The 22,953-nt window shown below is 43.1% G+C and overlaps 1 protein-coding gene across 2 annotated transcripts in view; it reads right to left on the bottom strand.

Annotated features, from left to right (window-relative positions):
* Positions 1-22,953, bottom strand: part of SLC27A6 (solute carrier family 27 member 6) — a gene marked incomplete at its 3' end in the record, with an annotated part of 100,975 nt that overhangs the window by 58,197 nt on the left and 19,825 nt on the right. For both annotated transcript variants that reach the window (XM_082243860.1, XM_082243861.1), the window contains exon 5: positions 10,178-10,302. In XM_082243860.1, coding sequence (XP_082099986.1) covers positions 10,178-10,302 — 125 coding nt within the window. The remainder of the gene's footprint in view (positions 1-10,177; positions 10,303-22,953) is intronic.

Genomic DNA, 22,953 nt, shown 5'->3' with positions numbered 1-22,953 from the left:
GCCGCGCCTAAGGCAACGCAGTACCCACAGCAGAAAAAAAGGAACCTTACCAAAGGAAGGAAACCAGCTGGGCAGCATGAAAAAAACTTTGCTCAACAGGAGCAACAACCCAGGAAAAACATGTCTCACATCATGCCCCACAGCATACAGCATGTCACACAGAAAAACATACAGCCTGTAACACAGAACAGTGCAGGATAGCCCCCCTCCTTGCAGCCCACAGAAGGCAGCAAACCAGACAGGGAGCCCAATAGTGTGTACAGAAATGCAGGGTTACACAGTCCCAGACTGACACCCACTAAACAGACAGGTCCCCACACAGAGTACACTTACCTTCTGAATGGCGTGGGGAGCCCGCACAAGCGATCAAGCTGCTGCACAGAGGACAGGGAGAGTCGCAGCCAGGACGCAGTAGAACTGCGGTGCGAAACCGCATGGCGTCCAGTGAGGTAGCCACCTCACCGCAGCATCCCTGCAGCGAACAGGGATAGGTCGTTCACACATGCCAGGAAAAAACCTGACTGAACGCTCGATGGCAGGCTGGGAAGCCACTGGCCCACAACCTGCGACCAGGGGGGCCAGCCCGAGACCCAGCCCGCACAAATCCTCTTCATCAGAAGAACTAACTAATGCTGACAAAAATAACAGCTAAGTAAAGAGAGAGAAAAAACTCAAACAAAAATCAAAAAAGAATAGAGAAAGGCTGAGACAAAATGCCCCAGCACAGAAACAGCCTGCTACTCCTGATAGCTAGACAATGAAACTGAGGTATGGATACAGGAAGCAGGAGGGTATTGAATGAGGGGACCACCCCCTGGGGGTGGGATATGCTAAAAGCTTTAATATTGACATATTCTGTTGCCTAGCTACTCCTACGGAGAAAAGGTCAATAACCCCATAGTGACGAATATGGAGAGGCGGCGACTGTCGGAGGACGAAAGAGAAAAAGCATATATATGGCCCTATCTTCTTATCAGGGGGGCCTGATCTGTTAGCTAATCTGTCACATGCTTCCAGGTGTGGTCTGTTGAGTCTGGGGAGTCTCCCCACTGTATCCAATGAGGGATCTTGTTGGACAGTGGAGGAAACCTAGCCAATAGCACACCAGGGTTTATGACTGTCCCAGTTGGCGGGCATTGCTGCAATGCATCCTGGGATTGAGAATAAATCCTGAGGGAGCATGTGACAGTGTCTTTTAGTGGGAGCATCAGTCCCAGGGAGGACCAAAATGAGTGTCCCCATTGGAAGATTTCCCCTTTATTACTTTTATGGGGACAACCCAAAATTTGGGATTTTTTTACTTTCACTTTAAATAATAATGGTAAACAGGACAAATAGAGTGAATCTCCTTAACAGGGGCACAGACAGCAAGAAAAACTGACAAGCATTCTAATCCCTCTCCACTATACTTTAAATTACTGATTTCCCCCTCGATCCTCTGAACTGAACCTCAAGTAAAAGAGGTATGAGGCACTTATGTACACATCTTCCAGCCTCCCACAATGCAGGACTCAACCAATCGCTAGGCTAGAGTACTGTTTTGTGTATAAAGGGCAGATGTGTAGGGGTTTGCTTAGCCCTATGAAAACTCTGACTATCAGCAATTGGCATTGGCATAGAATTTTTGGTGGCATTTCATATCACTTATTAAGTAGGAGGCCATCTCTTAATGTAGAACTACAGACAAGATTAACAAATAAAAAAATGTATTAAAGCATTAAGAGATAATACAGCAAAACCAGCTTTTGCAGCATTATTAAAGTGATTGTAAAGTCTTGTTTTAAAAAACAAAAACAAACAGGTGATACTTACCTCCTCTGTGCAGTTGGTTTTGCACAGAGAAGCCCGGATTTTCCTCTTCTCGGGTCCCTCGTTCCTATCGAGTTCCCCCACAGCAAGCAGCTTACTATGGGGGCACCCGAGCCGAGCTGCATCTCCGTGTGTCCATTCAGACACAAGGCTACTGTTCGGCCCTGCCCCCTTTCTCTCCTGATTGGCTCACTGACTGATTGACAGCCACGGGAGCCAATGGGGTGGGGACTGTATCTCAGCCAATCAGGAGGGAGAGTCCCAGGATGGCCGAGGGACTCGTGGACATCGCTGGACAGAGAGGGGGGCACAGATAAGTAATAGGGGTGCTGGGGAGGCTGCTACACACAGAAGGCTTTTTATCTTAATGCATAGAATGCATTAGGATAAAAAACCTTCCTGACTTTACAACTCCTTTAAGCTTTAACCCAGAGGTTACGTTTTCTGTCACTAGGTGTCCCCAGTCTGATGGTTAACACTATTCAATTTATTTCCTCTGAGCCTGGGTTGTCCTGGACCCACACCAGCCCATGACTGTGAAAAGAGTAGCAGCACAATTATGAACTTTTTTGTCACTCTGCTTTCCCTTTCTATCAGGATGCTCCTTGTCAACACATGAACTGATTTCCACTTAGTACTGTTTTCTTCCTCACAGTCCAGCCTTGCTGTATAGGCACTACCAGGGGCCAATACCGGACCAAATTTAAGTACTTGCACTGTGATCATTTAAAAATATATTTAATGATATATTAATGATCACAGAGCTGCATTAGTTATTTGTGACTTGTTATATCTGCCTAGAGCTCAGCCTTAAAGTTGAACTCTGACCAACATCATTTGAATAGTTTATAGAGGGGTTTTAGTTGGTTAATCCTACTGAATAGCAATTCATTATTTGTTTTCATCCTACAGTTTAAAAAGTGGATCCAGAGGCCCGTACACACGTACCGTTTGTCGGCCGAAACTGTTCGGCCGCCGAACGATCGGCCAATTTTCGGCTTGTTAGTATGATGCTTCCGACAGCCGACAGCGCACTTTCGGCCGAACAGAATCTGTCGTGCAAGCATTAAAATTTTTGTATGCCGACACCAGAACGGCCGATTGTTCGCCAGTCAGTACAGAATTCGGCCGACAGACAGCAGATTTGCAAGACTGGGCATGCTCAGAGAAGAAAAAACACACGGAAAGTTAACCATCACATGACATCACTTCTGCAGTCGGCTGTTGTTGGCCGACAAAATTCGTGTGCAGTCTTTTGCAGTTTTCAACAGACACGACAGCCCTGGACAAAAGACGGCCGATCGTTCGGCCGACGATCGGTACGTGTGTACGGGGCTTAAATGGGCCTTGCATGCAATACTGATGTATGAATGCCAAATCTTCCTGGCAGAGAGTTGCTGCCCAAAAACAGGAGTATAATCTATATAGGCACGTAAACATTTACGAGTGGCGATTTATGGACGCATTTGCATGTACGCGCATAAAATACTGACTGGTAACATATATTTTGTTTTTTTACTGATCTAAACGCTGTGCTAGTTACATAGTTAGTCTGGTTGAAAAAAATACACAAGTCCATCTAGTTCAATAAAAAGGGGGTGGGGGAATAACAATTTTACAATCCTTTATACACAATTCCATACCCACAGTTGATCCAGAAGAAGGCAAAAAAAAAAAAAACACAAGCAAAGCATGATCCAATTTGCTCCAGCAGGGGAAAAAAATCCCTCCTGATCCCCAAAGAGGCTTTTGGATATTCCCTGGATCAACTTTACCTATAACCTTTAGTATCCAGTTATATTATGTACATTTAGGAAAGAATCCAGGCCTTTTTTAAAGCAATCTACTGAGCTGGACAGAACCTTACTCTTACTGTGAGCTCTTACTGTGAAGAAGCCTTTCCGTATTTGGAGGTTAAATCTCTTTTCCTCCAGGCATAAAGAGTGCCCCCTTGTCCTCTGTGATGATCTAGTATACTGCTATATAGGCATCTGTGTGTGTACAGGCCCATTGAAAGAATTTGGCTGCATTCAGATTGGACAGAAATTAGTGCTGGTTTCATGTCTCTGCCTCATTCTAAGTCTGTTGCTCCGGTTGCCAATGTCACCCACCAGCAATGCTTCCCTGCACATTGCCACTGAACGAGAGAGGCAGAGCAGAGAGTGTGCTGGCCGCTGCCTACTGAAACCATGTCAGCTGCTATGAGGAGAAGAGGCAATGAGATTTATAAAGACTAGAGTGTGAAGCAACTAAAAGTAGACGTGGATGGGTGGTCAGGGTGCTGGGCACAGGAGAGAGGGATAAATATAGGAGGGAAGGGGAACTGCCAAGTGCCGAGGTAAAAACTATAGATGGCTGTTGACAGAAGTTGCCAGAGTGGGGTGTGGGGGGCAAAGATGACCCGTGGAGAAGGTATTCAGAGATGAGCTGTAGAGAAGGTATTCAGAGATGAGCTGTAGAGAAGGGACGCAGAGATGAGCTGTAGAGAAGGGACGCAGAGATGAGCTGTAGAGAAGGGACGCAGAGATGAGCTGTAGAGAAGGGACGCAGAGATGAGCTGTAGAGAAGGGACACAGAGATGAGCTGTAGAGAAGGGACGCAGAGGTGAGCTGTAGAGAAGGGACGCAGAGGTGAGCTGTAGAGAAGGGACGCAGAGGTGAGCTGTAGTGAAGGGACGCAGAGGTGAGCTGTAGAGAAGGGACGCACAGGTGAGCTGTAGAGAAGGGACGCACAGGTGAGCTGTAGAGAAGGGACGCACAGGTGAGCTGTAGAGAAGGGACGCAGAGATGAGCTGTAGAGAAGGGACGCAGAGGTGAGCTGTAGAGAAGGGACGCAGAGGTGAGCTGTAGAGAAGGGACGCAGAGGTGAGCTGTAGAGAAGGGACGCAGAGGTGAGCTGTAGAGAAGGGACGCAGAGGTGTGCTGTGAAGAAGGGACGCAGAGGTGTGCTGTGAAGAAGGGACGCAGAGGTGTGCTGTGAAGAAGGGACGCAGAGGTGTGCTGTGAAGAAGGGACGCAGAGGTGTGCTGTGAAGAAGGGATGCAGGAGGTGAGCTGTGGAGAAGGGACGCAGAGGTGAGCTGCAGAGAAGGGACGCAGAGGTGAGCTGCGGAGAAGGGACGCAGGAGAAAAACATATGTAGAAGCAGTATTTCTATGGCTTCTTTATAGGACAGCTTTTCACAGTCAATGATTGCCAAGGAAGCAGTGGGTGTTTGCATCTACTGTGTCCCTAAAAACCACGGATTTCACCAGCAGTCCCTGCCATGTGAGCAAAGGGGCAAGGACAGTGCTGACATTACTGCCAAAAAATGGCCATGGCCATATTTGGTAATGATGTCATCACTATCCTAGCCCCCTCTATTATAAAGTTGATGACAGCTTAGCGTCTCATCAGGATCAGTTGTGTGCATCAGGTCATCTAGATTTTTTTTTTTTGCTGCGTGTCTGTGGGCATTGTGATTGACAATGGATTTAGATTTACATCAAGGAATACCCCATACTCATTTATGTAGGGGAGTGTTATCTGGGGGCCCCCTCATTGTTAAAGGCAAGGTACCCCCCTCTTGCTGAGTGGTCTCACACTCATCTTCGTGCCATTTCCTTACCAGTCAGGCTACATGCTTGCATTACGGGTCTAGTATCGATTTATAAGGAAACTTTGCACTACATTTTTGTTTGATTTTGTGTGCAGCCCATCAATTTTCTGCACCAGTCCAAAAGGGTCTGGTATAGATTTTAATGCGGTGTGCCCTCCTAAAATCCATACCAGACTCAAAATGGTATACTATGCATTCTGGGGGAGTGTATGCAATTTTTTTTCCATTCTTGCTTTAGGATGTGCTACAGAAAAAGTGACATTTATGAAAAAAAAAAAAAAAGGGATGGTTGAAATTGCCAGCAAATTAAACTTCAGCACACAGACCCCAAAGGTCTCCCAGAATACATAGGGAATGTAATTTGGGGAACCTTTGTGATCCGTGTGCTGTTTTTTTTTCCTTTAAAATAAAAAAGCCTGAAAGAAAATGTGATTTAAAACACTTAGTTCATGTTAGTGTCCCCGTCCGCATTACAATCTGACTATACGTTCTTTGTACAACTTTAAATTTACCAAAACTTTGAAATATGAGTACTCAAACTTTACAAAAAAAAAAAATCGGAATCTTATTAGGCAGAACCTCGCATTACGGTAAAGTAGAAATTTGTACAAATCAGATGGTAAAGTGTAGTGAGCTTTTATAGTTTCTCCCAACCTCTGTCACTGTGATATTTTCTAGACAGCAGGAAATTCAAGGATAAAAGCATGTGAATCAAAAAAACTACTGAGACATACAGAAAACTATTAGACACATACAATTACCAGAATACAATAGGTTTGTCAAAGGTGGTCCTTTGAGTGATTTAGGCTGATGGAATAATCAAGCATTTTTCTGGTCAGGAAGCACAGTATAGCATTGTTTAGGATGATGTAATAAGATCTCTATGTAACCCCTATTCAACAATGTAACAAAGACTGGACAGACAAAAGGCCTAGGTTACAATTTTCTATTGCAGTTTAACCATGGTTCTAAACACTGTATTCAGTTCGCGCTTAGTTTTAGTTACATTTGATTCCATGTGCTGAATACATTGATTCTACGTTCTGAAGAAATTTTACACATGCTGGCAAATCATCCTTTCATAGCTACAATTTTTGTATAAGATTTTTCATCCCTCTTTGAGCCCTCGTTCACATTGGAGCAACTTCAAATCAAATGACAAGTCGCATCTTATTGCCAGCAGTTTAAATCAGTGCGATGCTGACTTTGCGGTGTCACATCAATTTAAAAAAGTAGTTCCTGCACTACTTATGGCTATTTTGGGTGTGACTTGCATAGACATATGTGCATGAAGCCGCACAAAGTCACTCCCGAAGTTTCACTGACACGCGGCTTTGAAATTGTGCAATTTCAGATGACGTTGCACAATTTCAAAGCCGCAGTCAATGTGAATGAGGGCTAAGGGTCTTTACCCTCAACGAGTAAAAAGCAAGATATCAAGGTGGCACTAAACAAGAAATTCTGAGGATGGTAAGATCTCACAGTGAATGATGTATGAAAAGTGTACTAACTGGAATGTTTCATCCAGCCAATGGCAGTCAGGACACTCTAACCTTAAAACAAAAATGTAATATACAACAGATTATCAATCTTCAGATGTGGTGGTTGCATTCATTTTTGGTGATCTGGCCAGAAAAACACTTCCTGCGTTAGGCTGGACCAGCCAAATTTCAAATAGTGGCCATCCCTGCCAGACAGAAATTGATTGTTTGATGGACTTCTGTCGAGGGAGTTTGGAAAAACATTTCTTAAGCTGGATACACACTATAAAACTTTTGTTGTTAGATTTCCTTTAGATTTACCTTCAACTATGTAGTGCAGGGGCCTGCCTGATTGCATACAAATTAAAAATGTTTAGGTTTGCCCTCATATTATATGGATTTGGTAAATCTAAAGGAAAAAACCTAAAGACAATTGTATAGTGTGTATGGCCCATTAATCAGTGGCTGCAGCTGCTGATCAGTGTTTGCTGACAGTCTTGGGTGCAGTTGTCAGAATACAATGTCCCAGTGGGAGGAAATCCCCCCCACAAAAGAGGTGGACATAGGAATCTTATTTTGTTTTCCCATCAGGCCACTAGATGAATGAAAAAAAAAAAAAGAAGAAAAACCTACTGCAACGGCCAGCTTTTGGGTGGCTACACTCCACTGTATATATGGAGAGCATACTAGCCACCCTTGTTCAGCATCAATATCAAACTGTAGAGAGGGTAGTGTGAAATGGACTGCTAGAAGTAAAAATGACTTTACCTAAGTGACTGACAAATTAGAACCTAACTCCAGCTAATGTTTTTTAAGCAGTTACATCAACCGGTTTTTATTTCCTTGTGGGATAAAGGTTTTAGCTAAATTAATAAAATCTGAACATTGCAAGCATACCTGTTAGTGTCAACTGGTTTGTCTCATCATTTGAACTTTTATTTTTGTTGGACAACTAGGGCGGTTAAAGAAAGCTGAAAAATAACAGACTTACTGGCAGGATTAATCAAAAAAAAAAAAAGGACTGCTGTGTTAATGCCAACGTGAGACTACATCATACATGTCATTTTTTATTTTGCCCACAGTTCCATTTTTATACCTGGACTGACTGGTTCCAATGGGCACCATTTCTTTTTTTTTTTTTATAGCACACTTTTCTTCCTTTAGATCTTGTGGTGTACCAAAGAGCAAGATATAGAATAGAGGAGCCTATGCTGTTACCAGTGATGTCCTTGGGATACTTAAAATGTACTCTGTAGCCAGGTGCTTGGCTAGAGACAAAGAGTGATTTAGGACACTGACCCGGGGTGCTCTCTGTGCTCCCAATGAACTTCAGCTGAATGGGTTAACGTTACCTAGTCTCCATCCACTAAGGGGAGCTGATAAGCAGAAGGAGCTTAAGAGACTGGCTGGTTGGCAGTTTTGAATCATGGGAGATGAACTTCAGAAAAGAAACTGTAATATTGCAGTCTATGAACGATTTGACTTCAATTCCCAATGTGAGCCGGGCAAAAAGAGAGCTGTATTTAACAGGCATAGTACTGGGGGACTCTCTTTAGTGCAAGGAGACTGGGGTGTGCAAATAGCTACGCCTGCGTGCACATCAATCTACTACAAGCCTGCAGCCATGTGCTAAGGACGGGAGTCGCTCCAGGCAAATCCAGAAGTGAGCTGACATCTGAACAGTAAGACCCCAGTGGCTGTATCCCTGGGACTGGTGAGTGGACACTGCTGTCATTAACCTGTTGGTTCTAGCAGAGAATGAGCACATAGGGACTGGCCGTTCTAACTAGCAGCATTCTTTACTGGGACTGAACTCATACACCCCACCTAAAGACTGAGCCCCAACACTAGCCAGCCGAAGAACTAGGGCTAAAGAACAAAGACTACCCACTGCTTCACAAGAACTATGCCTATTATCCATAGTAAGAGGCACCTCTTTAGGGAGTTTTAAATTTAATTTCTGCCATTCATGTAGAGTGCCCTCTAAAGTGGATATAGCCCACTCTTAGCAGAGGAGTTATTGCAGTATTGATTATGATTGCGGTTATGGTTTTCTAATGGCATTATCTATTGCTCATTTTGTGGATTACCAGGTTTACTCTAATTTAGCTGCATAGAACACCATTCAGTGCTGTCATAGCCTAGTGAAAATATTGTTTAGTGAACTGAGATGACCCTAATCATTTAGGAGCATACTGCTATTTACTGCAACCTGTGACATTACATTGGGTTCATTTACCACTGACCTGTCTGATGTTTACTTTTTTTATACTGTACCTATGTGTGCAGGGTATCTATATTCGTGCTTCCAGTAGCAGAGCAGTACAGTATCTGTTTGCTTAATCTGGTTTGCCAGTGCGATTGAGGTTGTTCTCAGAGTTGAGGCAGAGGGACAGAGAACCCAATCTACCAAGCGCCTCCTGCATCGGTAGTGCTACACCTCTGACTACCCCGGTCTTCAACATGTAATTTTTGAGGGAAAGGACTTGGCGTCCCTTGAACTGCAGAAGTAACTAAAAATCAACCTAATATTTAAAAGACTGTTTGACAGGAATATAGATACTTCTTGTATTTTGAGGATTGTTGCTATTTGAAATGAGAGTCAGGGATCATGAACTCAGAAAGTTCATGCTGTTCAAAAATTCTGAAGTGAAGAACACGCGTGACATCAGAAGTTTGCACACTCTAATTTCAATTTTGTTTAGCAAGTACATCTGGAATTCCTCTTTTGGTCCATCAATTAACTTATTGAAAATTAGAACGCCACACTAAGATGTTGGCCTTTTTGGACTTTGGTAATACTTCTATATTGCATGTTTTTCAGTGTATTAAGAGTATCATGTGTCAAACTCTATTTTTGTTTAGCATTTTCGCATGCATATACATGCATTTTAGAAGCACATTTCAAGCCTTTTACATGTGTATTCAAGCTTCAGACATTTTTTTTGTTTTAGACAATGAAAAGCACTTGGGGGAGAAGACCAGTTTTTACAGGCTAAAAAAAAAAAAAAAAGAGAAAAGAAAGAAAAAGCCTGGAAAAACACACAAAAACCAACTGATTTGCATATTTTCAGGAGTTCCCATTCAAGTATGTGCATCCAAAAATGCCTAATTCTGTTGCAAAAGTAGCTCATGTAGCTTTGGTGCATCAAGCTACATAAAGCTCGGGTGTGAATAGAGCCTATGGCACAAAGTTCCTCAAGTTCATTTCTTAGTACAGTATATTACTAAATTTATCTTATTGATCTGTTCTATTTTTTGTAGCTAGTACACATGTATATTTTAACTTACCACAGGCTGTTTACATAAGTAACGACACAGTTCACCAATGTACTGGAACACTGTAACATTATTCTTTTTGCAGTCGATCCAAAATTGACTTGCTGAAAACTTCTTCCTTAGTACACACGTTGCACCTGCATATATTATTTAAGCATCATACATTTAAAATTGCAATCATCATTAATTGAACATCATAGGTTTAAAAGCAAGAGAATGTTACCAACAGAACAGTACTCATGACCTTATATTTACAGGGAAACTGTTCTTGTTCATTTAGGACAAAGTTGAAGGTTTACTTTAAAGAGGTTGTAGAGGCTTAGGGTTTTTTACCTTAATGAATCCTATGCAAAAAACCTTCTTTGCTACATGGGTTTACCCAGCACCCCCTTAAACCTAACCCAAGCCCGATCCTGTTCCAGCGATGTGCATTAAAGCAACAGCTTTCCCTACTCTCTCCTGCCTCACTATACAGATTGATAGAAGCAGGCACCATTGGCTCCCACTGCTGTCAATCATATTCTATGATGAGTGAGCGGAGGCGGGGCAGAGTCGCCCTGTCTCGGCTTCCCATGGGGGCACTAGCCAAATAGAAGAAACTAGAGGCACTGCCGGGGGACCTCAAAAGAGAGGGTTAAAAGGAAAAGAAAACCTGAAGTTTTAATGTCGCTTTAATGGTGGTTCCTGCAGTTGCTTGTAGTTTTCTTCCTGACTCTACTTCTCTGTTTGCTGGCAAGAAGAAGCCACCATGTGTAGGCTTTAGGTTGTGAAAAAGACTAGGTGAACACTATTGAGGGTACAAGGTGGTGTGTAAATCGCACGCATTCCCACACCAGTAGGAAAAACTCACTGCTGTTTAGCAGATGCGAGGGGGGTGCCATTAATTGTCAAACATCAGTATACTTGTAGCCCATCGTGTACTATGTACCTTGATGGTTCATGTAGTCAAGGCCATTGCATTGTCCTGGATTCTCAATGGATGCCCTCACAATTGAGGGGGTCCAACATTGAAGGGATAACAGAAGTGGTCTGAGCTCTGGATTGTTGATGGGAAGATGGGCTTTCCCATCAATCAAGTCCCCTGCACTAAGAGAGCTTCCAGGCTGGCACCCAGCATGAGAACTTTTCGCCTCTTTGTGGAAAAGAGTTTACCTGACCCCAGCACTGGGTTAAAAACTGAAAGACAAAACCAGAGAAAATTCTCTGCTCAACTCACCAACCAGTCTGCTTACAAACCAAATTAACCTGTCCAACAGTAGGCATTAAAAACAGGGGTTTATCTAGCAAACATTTGCAAATGCATGTATAAGCTGCAAGGCCCCCTCTATTACTTGCAGTTCTAACCCTTCTAAATTCATGAGAGGCTCCACAGTGGAAGCACATGCACTTTAATGGATAGATAAGGGGCAGGTGGGCCTGGTAGTCCACTCCTTCTTAAAGGGGCAGGGGCACTGTGGACACCCAGCACATAGCACAATGGCAGCAAAGGTGTCCAGTGTGTCCCCTCATCAATGTTTACACCAGTAACAAAGAAATGTCCCCTGCCCCCAGCTACAACTGGCATTCACAGCAAGGAGCACATGGAAGGGCAAACGCATGAAAGATAAAACAAGAGAAAATTCCCAGCTCAACTCACCAACCAGTCTGCTTATACATGTATTTGCAAATGTGTGCTAACTAAACCCCTGTTTCTAATGCATACTGTTGGACAGGTTAATTTGGTTGGTAAGCATTAAGCAGTCTGTTTGGTGAGTTGAGCTTGGAATTTTCTCTGGTTTTGTGCCTTTAAGGAGGACTGGGCTACCTCCAGGCCCACCTGCCCTTTATCTATCCATTAGAATGCATGTGCCTCTACTGTAGAGACTCTCATAAATTTAGAAGGGTTTATGAAGGGTTAGGCCTCCAAGTAATATAGGGTGCCATGAAGGGATCTTGCAGCTTACACATGCGTTTGCAAATGTGTGCTAACTAAACCCCTGTTTAACGCATACTGTTGGACAGATTAATTTGGTTGGTAAGTAGACCGGTTGGTCAGTTGAGAATTTTCTCTGGTTTTACCTTTTATGCGTTTATCCTTCCATGTGCTCCTTGCTGTGAAGGCACGTTATAGATGGGGCAGGGGCCATTTCTTTGTTACTGGGTTGAAAACGGACCACGATACAGGGAACCTGGATTTAGGGTAAAAAAAACCTGGATTTAGGGTCAGATGCAAGAGCAGTTCAAGGGACAAGTCTGTTTTTTCCATGCTGCCTGAATATTGAGTTCCAATGGTCTGGAGTGGAACTGGGTGTTCAAAAAAGCCTCAATGGGAGGCAAACATTAGGCCCATGTAGGTACAAAGCAAGAAACGTCCTGGGGCTGGGAAGGTCTTGGTATGAGAGCACAGGTACAAAAGTTTGTTCCAAGGCAGGAAGATCCTGGACAGGACCATGACTAGTGTCAGGTCCAAGTACTCCAATCTGTGAGATGGAACAGGGATGACTTCCTCAGATTAGGTATCCAACCAATGCTCTGCAGAGTCTGTAGTACAGCGTGCTACATGTTGGCTTACTGGGATAGGAAGGACTGGTGTGTGTGTGTGTGTGTGTGTGTGTGTGTATGTGTATGTGTATGTGTATGTGTGGTGATAAATTGGTAATGCTGATCGCCCACTATGAAAGGCAGACAGTGTTGATCCAGAAAGAAAGATGGGAATATGCAAGTAAGCTTCCCTCTACTGAACCCAGAAAATCCTGTAGATGTTAGGAAGCCATTAAGAGACATGGCAGTTTCTATGCAGAATTTTTGAACCTGCAAAAACAATTTGAAATTCTTTAGATACACAATGGGCTGGACTCCTCCCTTTCATTTTGAAAGCATAAAGAGGTTTGAGTAGAAGCCTTGAAAGCATTCTTCTGGTGGCACATGTGTAATGACCCCTTGATAGAAGATCTGCTGGACAGCAGAAAGAAGATATGCCCATTGTAATGGGGAAAAAGGCAAGTTTGAAAGCATGAAGCAGGAATAAAGGTAGAGTATGAAACTCCAGTTTGTAGCCCATGGAAATAACAGTCTGGACCTAAGTGCCTGGTAAGATTTTCTGGTTTCAGAGGGCCAAAAAGGCCACAGATGTCCTCTCACATCTTGGAAGCCCCTAAATCACCCTTAGCTAAGTTGGAGGGCTATGTCATCTTTAGAGAGTATGTACCTGCCTTTGGTTTGAAACTGGAAGACTGAAAGGGACAAAAGGAACTTTCCTAACTTCATCATGAGTAGAAGTCCTACTTGTGGAGGCACGTGCCTTCTTTTTCTGGGGGGAGGAGAGTAGTCTTACCGCCTGTAATCTCTCTCATGTACTTCTCCAAGGAGGTACCTAACAGGCATTTGAATTTGAATGGAGAGAAGACTCATCCTAGCTATGTGACAAAGTGTGTCAGCTAAGCCGTTCCCCCAGTAGTGGAAGGCTGAGGTGAATGGTCTAATTGACTGTGGACTGAGACATCTGCTAGGATGGAACTAGGATCTCGTAATGCGTTTAATCCAAACCAAGGTGGTCTGGTACACTGCCAAAGAACTAACTGCAGGTTGCATGTCGGGGCTTTAAAGAGGGCCTTCAACCTCCATTTTGGTCTGTAAGGGTCATGGTAAGACTAGAATTGCCAGGGTCTACTGCAAGAATTGCCCGCTTTCACAAGAGATCTGGAAGGGTTTTAGCCATAGCCAGTGGTTTGTGGAGGACTTTTTTATATATACAGTGAGGAAAAAAGTGTTTTATACCCTGCTGATTTTGTACATTTACCCACTGACGAAGAAATGATCAGTCTATAATTTTAACTACTTCAGCTCAGGAAGATTTACCCCCCTTCATGACCAGGTCATTTTTTGCGGTACAGCATTGGGTTACTTTAATTGACAATTGCGTGGTCATGGGACGCTGTACCCAAATAAACTGATGTCCTTTTTTTTTCTCAAAAATAGAGCTTTCTTTTGGTGGTATTTGATCACCTCTGCGGTTTTTATTTTTTGCGCTATAAAAAAAAAAAAAAAAAAGACCATCAATTTTGAAAAAAAAAAATATATATTTTTTTTACCTCCTGCTGTAAAACATACCCAATAAAAAGATATGTAAAAAAAATCAAATGTATTCATCAATTTAGCCCAATATATATTCTGTTACATATTTTTGGTAAAAAAAATCCCAATAAGCGTATATTGATTGGTTTGCACAAAAGTTATACAGTCTACAAACTGTGGGATATATTTATGGTATTTTTAATTATTTTTTTTTTTTACTAGTAATGGCGGCAGTCAGTGATTTTGATCAGGACTGCGATATTGCAGTAGACAACTTTGGGTGGAGGGGGGGGGATGTGCTTTGACTGGGGGAAGACAGAGATCTGTGTTCCTGCTTCGCAGAAACACAGGATCTCCATCTTCCCCTCTGACAGAACAGCGTTCCGTCTTGTTTACCATAGGCAGACCGCTGCTCTGTCTACCTTGGGAACAATCGTCGGGTCTCGGCAGACATTGGGTTCCCATGACCCGCTGATTGGCTTCCGCTGTGTCCAATCACAGTGGAAGTGGGCTGCCAGCAGCGCGCATGTGCGCTCCCGACCCGAAGAAAAAAAAAAATCACGTACAGGTATGCGATTTCCCACTGAAGGGCCGCCCACTATATATGAGTGAAGTGGTCTGGTTTATTTTGACAGTGAGAGACAGAATAACAGCAAAAAACCCCAAGAAAAAATGCATTTCAAAAGCATTATAAATTGATTTGCATTTTAAATAAGTGAAATAATCATTTGATCTCTAACAATCAGCAAGATTTCTGGCTCTCAGTTAACGAGCTGAGATTAGGAGCATTCTCTTAAAGGGAGTGCTCCTAGTCTCAGCTTGTTACCTGTATAAAAGACACCTGTCTTTCAGATTTCATTTCAATGGAAGCAATCAATCAGATTCCAATCTCTCCACCATGGCCAAGACCAAAGAGCTGTTCCAAGGACGTCAGGGAAAAGGTTGTAGGCCTACACAAAGCTGGAATGGGCTACAAAACCATTGCCAAGCAGCTTGGTGAGAGGGTGACAACAGTTGGTGTGATTATTCGCAACTGGAAGAAAACACCAAATAAACTGTCAATCTCCCTCAGTCTGGGGCTTCATGCAAGATCTCACCTTGTGAAGTTTCAAAGATCATGAGAATGGTGAGGAATCAGCCCAGAGCTACACAGGAGAATCTTGTCACTAAGAAAACAATTGGTAACACACTACGCTGTGAAAGACTGAAATCCTGCAGCACCTGCAAGGTCCACCTGCTCAAGAAAGCACATGTACAGGCCTGTCTTAAGAATGCTAATAAACATCTGAATTATCCATAGGAGAACTGGGTAAAAGTGTTCAGATGGGACCAAAATCAAACTCTTTGGCATCAGCTCAACTTGTCGTGTTTGGAGGAGAGGGAATGCTGCCTATGACCCCAAGAAAACCATCCCCACTATCAAACATGGGAGGTGGAAACATTATGCTTTGGGGGTGTTTTTCTGCTAAGGGGACAGGACAACTTCACCACATCAACGGGATGATGGACCAGGCCATGTACCGTCCAATCTTGGGTGAGATGGGTATTTCAGCATGACAATGACCAAAAATTCACGGCCAAGGCAACAAAGGAGTGGCTCAAGAAGAAACACATTAAGATCCTGGAGTGGCTTTGCCAATCTCCAGACCTTAAACCCATAGAAAATACGTGGGGGAAGCTGAAAGTTCAAGGTTCGTCAGCCTCAAAACCCTAATAACTTGAAGGGGATCTGTAAAGAGGAGTGGGACAAAATCCCTCCTAAGATGTGTGCAAACCTGGTGACCAACTGCAAGAAACCTCTGAACTCTGTGATTGCCAAAAAGGGTTTTGTCACCAAATACTAGATCATGTTTTGCGAAGGGGTCAAATACTTATTTCACTCATTAAAATGCAAATGAATTTATAACTTTTTTGAAATGTGTTTTTCTAGATTTTTTTTTTGTTGTTATTCTGTCTCTCACTGTTAAAATAAACCTACCATTAAAATTCTAGACCGATCATTTCTTTGTCAGTGGGACAACGTACAAAATCAGCAGGGGATCAAATGTTTTACCTCACTGTGTTTATATCTGCACATTAGCTAGTCTATGTTTTTACAGCCATTTATGTAGGAGTGCCATTTTATGCAACATTTTACATACTCTACATTTACATAAGTCCACGGCCTCAAGGAGCTTACAAACTAATGTCCCTATCTCACTTGCATACATACATAGACACAAACATTAGGCCAACTGGGAAAGAGCAGCACTGTGAGTCCCCCTTTCTCTGTCAGTATAAAACATTGAGCTTATTAACATGGAAAGAGCGAGTGAAGACAACATCTGTGTAATGATGCTCCTTCTATGTACAGTCAGCATGCTGGTGGTGGGCTAGTGACCAAGCTGCATTGCTTTACAGCAATGGAGAAAAGCAAGACCAGTGACCTGATTATGCTGACTGGCAGAGACATCAGGATTGTGTGAAAAAGAACAAAAAAACTTAGCAGCCAAATTATTTCCCAAATACAGTGCCTTGCGAAAGTATTCGGCCCCCTTGAACTTTTCAACCTTTTGCCACATTTTAGGCTTCAAACATAAAGATATAAAACTGTACTTTTTTGTGAAGAATCAACAAGTGGGACACAATCATGAAGTGGAACAAAATTTATTGGATATTTCAAACTTTGTTAACAAATAAAAAACTGAATAATTGGGCGTCCAAAATTATTCAGCCCCTTTACTTTCAGTGCAGCAAACTCTCTCCAGAAGTTCAGTGAGGATCTCTGAATGATCCAATGTTTACCTAAATCACTAATGATGATAAATAGAATCCACCTGTGTGTAATCAAGTCTCTGTATGAATGCACCTGCACTGTGATAGTATCAGAGGTCCGTTTAAAGCGCAGAGAGCATCATGAAGAACAAGGAACACACCAGGCAGGTTTGAGATACTGTTGTGGAGAAGTTTAAATCCGGATTTGGATACAAAAGATTTCCCAAGCTTTAAACATCCCAAGGAGCACTGTGCAAGCGATAATATTGAAATGGAAGGAGTATCAGACCACTGCAAATCTACGAAGACCTGGCCGTCCCTCTAAACTTTCAGCTCATACAAGGAGAAGACTGATCAGAGATGCAGCCAAGAGGCCCATGATCACTCTGGATGAACTGCAGAGATCTACAGCTGAGGTGGGAAGACTCTGTCCATAGGACAACAATCAGTCGTATACTGCACAAATCTGGCCTTTATGGAAGAGTGGCAAGAAGAAAGCCATTTCTTAAAGATATCCATAAAAAGTGTCATTTAAAGTTTGCCACAAGCCACCTGGGAGACACACCAAACATGTGGAAGAAGGTGCTCTGGTCAGATGAAACCAAAATCAAACTTTTTGGGAACAATGAAAAACGTTATGTTTGGCGTAAAAGCAACACAGCTCATCACCCTGAACACACCATCCCCACTGTCAAACATGGTGGTGGCAGCATCATGGTTTGGGCCTGCTTTTCTTCAGCAGGGACAGGGAAGATGGTTAAAATTGATGGGAAGATGGATGGAGCCAAATACAGGACCATTCTGGAAGAAAACCTGATGGAATCTGCAAAAGACCTGAGACTGGGACAGAGATTTGTCTTCCAACAAGACAATGATCCAAAACATAAAGCAAAATCTACAATGGAATGGTTCACAAATAAACATATCCAGGTGTTAGAATGGCCAAGTCAAAGTCCAGACCTGAATCCAATCGAGAATCTGTGGAAAGAACTGAAAACTGCTGTTCACAAAACGCTTTCCATCCAACCTCACTGAGCTCGAGCTGTTTAGCAAGGAGGAATGGGCAAAAATTTCAGTCTCTCGATGTGCAAAACCGATAGAGACATACCCCAAGCGACTTACAGCTGTAATCGCAGCAAAAGGTGGCGCTACAAAGTATTAACTTAAGGGGGCTGAATAATTTTGCACACCCAATTTTTCAGTTTTTTTATTTGTTAAAAAAAAGTTTGAAATATCCAATAAATTTCATTCCACTTCATGATTGTGTCCCACTTGTTGTTGATTCTTCACAAAAAATTACAGTTTTATATCTTTATGTTTGAAGCCTAAAATGTGGCAAAAGGTCGAAAAGTTCAAGGGGCCGAATACTTTCACAAGACACTGTAAATAGCCACGTATTGAGCAGTTTTTCTGGAGTTTGGTTTTATTTGACCGTAGGCTGCAAAAAATCAAACTAAAGTTATGAAGTAAAAGCGTGCATTGAGGCATATTTGTTTTCAGTACACAGTTACATTAATATTTTCTTTACCATTGAATGAATACAATTTTGCTGGGGAGTTGTGGGGGAGGGGGGGGGGGTGGGTGTACTAATCATTGGTCCAAGTGCATATAAGTGTTCATCCTGGAGCATTGATGTGACTATAAAAGTCTTAAGCCCCGTACACACACGCAGATCGTCTTCATACAAACGTCGGCGGACGAAAGATCTGCCGATTGTATGCGTGTTAGTATGGTGCCTCCGACAGATGTCTGCACACAATCTGCGGACAAGAGTCTTTCTTGCAAACATGAAAATTTTTGTCTGCAGACACCAGAACGGACAATTGTTTGCCTGTCAGTACAGAAATCAGCCGACAGACCGCAGATTTGCAAGACTGGGCATGCTCAGAAAATAAAAAACACAGGGAAAGTTAACCATTACATGACATCACTTCTGCAGTCAGCTGAAGTCTGCAGACAAAATTCTTGTGCTGTCCTTGTGCTGTCTTTGCACTTTTCAACAGACACCGACATCCCGGGGAGAAAAGATGAACATTTGTATGACGACGATCTGCGTGTGTGTATGGGGCTTTAGGCCCCTACACGGGCTTTCCAATCAGGTCCGCCTGTCAGTTTTTCAGGCGGACCTGATCGGATGCTGCATGCACCCCTATGGAGCGGCGGAATGTTAGCGGTGACATGTCCGCTGACACCCACTGTTATCCGATCCAATCCTGTCTGTGAAATCCAGATGGATAGAAATCCTATTTTCCATCCGTCTGGAGGATCGGGTCAGATAGGATCTGATGAAAACAGACAGGCAGTCCATTTTCATTCGATCTCCCATAGAGGAAAGCAGGGATCTGAAAGGTCTGTCTCTGCAAAGTAAGCAGTATGGACTTGTCATCCGCCTGCTCAGCGGGGATCAGCGGATCGATCCCCACTGAGCAAAACGGAGTCCGTCTGGCGGAAAGCCAGTGTGAAAGGACCCTTAGGGTAAGCTTGGCAACCCTTACAAGACAAACAAACATTGTAGCTAGCACTGTGGTCCCAACATGGGAGTGGTTTTAGAAGGTGTGGTTAAATAGTGTCAGACTTTACATGCCATAGTCACAGTATGACTTAAAGGATAACTTGGTTGGAAAACACATTAGCCATTTTAATATAACAAGGATCACCAAGCAACTTTACAAATAATCTCTCACCTCTGCCCTTTGCTTTCCTTCTTTAAAAGCGGTCATTACCAGCCCAGGTTAATGTAAGCATTGCTTTATTTACATTCAGTGCTCTGCTTGTCTGCATTGATTAATGACACCATCAAGAGGGTAGCAGCTACTTGTTTGTTTGATGCCTTTAGAGCTTGGAGACAAAAATGTATGATTTGTCTACTACACTGTGCTCCAAACACTAGAAAGGTCACAAACCAGAAATGTCTATACTGACCTGCACCTGTAAAGACAGTTTTTCTAGAATAGAGAAAGAAATGCAGACAGAAGTCAGATATTCAATGTCGTTTGTTCTCTTTGGATACAATTATAATGCATGTGTTCTAAAACTATCATCATTTAATGGAAACCTAAACTGGGCAACATAAGAAGGTTGCAATTAGTGACCTCTGCGTGAAAGGACTATCTGCCAAGCTTTCACTGGCTTCAATAATTACTTAAACTGAATATACATTAGATTTTTGAACAAAAACTCCAAAAATTTGCACGAAGATTTGTAAGAAAATTCTCAATGGCTTGACAAATATCATTCAAAATCTTGTTTGCTATTAACATTCGATTTTTAAATGAACATAGTTTCCTGAACGAAACCCACATACAGTCGTAGAAAAGCGTTCATTTAATAAAAATGTTCCATCCTGCTGCTTCAAATTTTCTCATCATCGTGCTCAAAAATGAACGTTGATTTCATCCAACAAACAATTAGAAAACCAAACGAATGTTCTTAAAACTAACATTTTTGTTTAAGAAATGACTTATGTATACCCAGCTTACGAGTGCATTCATGCTTGGCAATGCATCTGCTAGGCAAATACATGCAGCTGCCTGTCTGTGTCCAGGGCCAATCATTTGCATGTTCTCGCTGCATGAGAGAGATTACATGTCAGTGGGTAAGACTAAAATTATCTGCAGAAGCCGGCAGCCTTCCATTGCTTTCAATGGGGCAGCCTCTTGCAGCTCATCGCAGGAACCCATGTTGGGGTTCTTGCATATAATGGCTGGCATGGTGCATTTGCAAGTGTGAATGCACCCTAAAGCCTCGTACACATGTTTAGATTATCGGACAGATTTTTCTCCATTTTTTTGTTGCATGCTAGTCTCATATGGAAAGTGAAGAGGTTACTTTCATAAGAAAATTCTCATACGACAGAATTCAAATTCAGAAGTGATGCAATGTGTTGAATTATTTTGTATGTATTCTTTCATTTCTGAGCATGCGTAGTCTTGCTCTTACGATTGTTTTTGGACCAAAACTGTACTAACTATTAAAAAAAAAAAAAAAAAAATCGGACGTTGTGTTCACTTACAATAAAAATTTTATAGCCTGCACATTCAGTTATTGTTGTACGAAAATTCATAATTAAAAGCACCATACTAAGGATCTGAAAATCGGCAGATCGTTCCTAGGACGAAATTTTACTTCAAATTTTCTTATCGTGTGTACCGGCCTTTAGTTGCCGACCTGAAACAAGCAACTTCAATACAAAATCAGATCTCCATATCTACATGTATTCCAGATCAAACAAACTGAAGCTACTGGATTAGCAGGATAAAAGGTTAGCAGCCCCCATATCACACTCTTTGTTTTATACTTGCACTCACATTTTCAGTTAAAACTGAGCTCTATACAAAATGAAAGCTTTGTAAAGAGAGTGAGTGAATGTTAGAACCTTGGTCATATTATGTATTGTGCCCCCACTGGTGAGATTTTGCCCAAACTTTATTTGGTTGACAACCGTCACTTTGATTAAAGTAAAGAGAAAGCTCCATAAGGGGGGGGGGGGGGGGGCACACAGTAATAAAAAGTTGCAAAGGTTCTAATCCTTCCTAATTTTGCTAGAAAAAAATGTTGCTATCTGTGCCCCTAATGGAGAGATTTGTCCTTGTGTCATGTTCCAAGGCCCCTTTCACATGGAGGGGTTGATCCAGTACGCCTGTTCGTTTTTAAGGCAGACCCGATTGGAGCATCCATTGTCCTCTATAGAGCAGCGGATGTAAATGGACAGGTGTCCATTTACACCCACCTGCATTCCCTAAAAACAGAGGGTAAGGGACCTGTTCCCCATCCATCTAATGCAGAGGTCTCCAAGCGTTCCAAAGAAAGAGCCAGTTTATTGTCCTTTAGACTCCAGGGGGGCCAGACTGTGGCCAGTTGGAGAAGAAAATGCCACAGCATCAGTGGGAGTAAACCATTCCCCATCATTGGTTTTAGTGGGAACAATAGTGCCCCACCACTGGTGTCAGTGGGAACAATAGGGGGCCCCACCACTGGCGTCAGTGGGAGGAATAGGGGGCCCCACCACTGGCGTCAGTGGGAGGAATAGGGGGCCCCACCACTGGCGTCAGTGGGAGGAATAGGGGGCCCCACCACTGGCGTCAGTGGGAGGAATAGGGGGCTCCACCACTGGCGTCAGTGGGAGGAATAGGGGGCTCCACCACTGGCGTCAGTGGGAGGAATATTGCCCCACCACTGGCGTCAGTAGGAGGAATAGGGCCCCACCACTGGCATCAGTGGGAGGAATAGGGCCCCACCACTGGCGTCAGTGGGAGGAATAGGGCCCCACCACTGGCGTCAGTGGGAGGAATAGGGCCCCACCACTGGCGTCAGTGGGAGGAATAGGGCCCCACCACTGGCGTCAGTGGGAGGAATAGTGCCCCACCACTGGCGTCAGTGGGGGGGAATAGTGACCCACCACTGATGTCAGTGGGAGGAATAGTGTCCCAAGGGCTAGATAAGAGCAAGCAATCTGTCCAAATCTGGCCCCGGGACAGTTTGGAGACCACTGATCTAGTGGATTGGATGACAGTTAGATGTAAACAGACAAGCGGTCTGTTTACATTTGATAGCCCATAGAGGACAGCAGCCTTTGTCAGTGTCTGCTCTGCATAAGTGGAACAGACACGGATCTGTCATCCGCCTGCTTAGTGGGGATCAGTGGACAGATCCTCCACTGAGCAGGCGGCTCTGCACGTGCAAAATGGGCCTACTACGTGTTAAATAGACAGGAAGTAAGGTAAAAAGGATAAAGAAAAGTTTTGGGTGGAGTTGGGCAGTAATCGCTGTGGTACAAGAAAGTACCATTGCTCTGATTAATTTAAACATTATTTTGATTCAATAGAATAAGGTATCCGGGCTACTTATTTTGTTTAGTAGGCTTATCATTCCTTTGCAGTATCAGAGATTTGTTCAGTTATGTGAAATGCAAACTTCTGTTCACTTATTTTAAAAGCACATGAATGAATCTCCAAAGTGAACAGGAAATTTGCTGTTTACAT

Source organism: Pelophylax lessonae (genome assembly GCF_965119305.1).
Source record: "Pelophylax lessonae genome assembly, chromosome: 1".
Lineage (NCBI taxonomy): Eukaryota > Metazoa > Chordata > Amphibia > Anura > Ranidae > Pelophylax > Pelophylax lessonae.
This window is presented reverse-complemented; position numbering and strand designations above follow the sequence as displayed.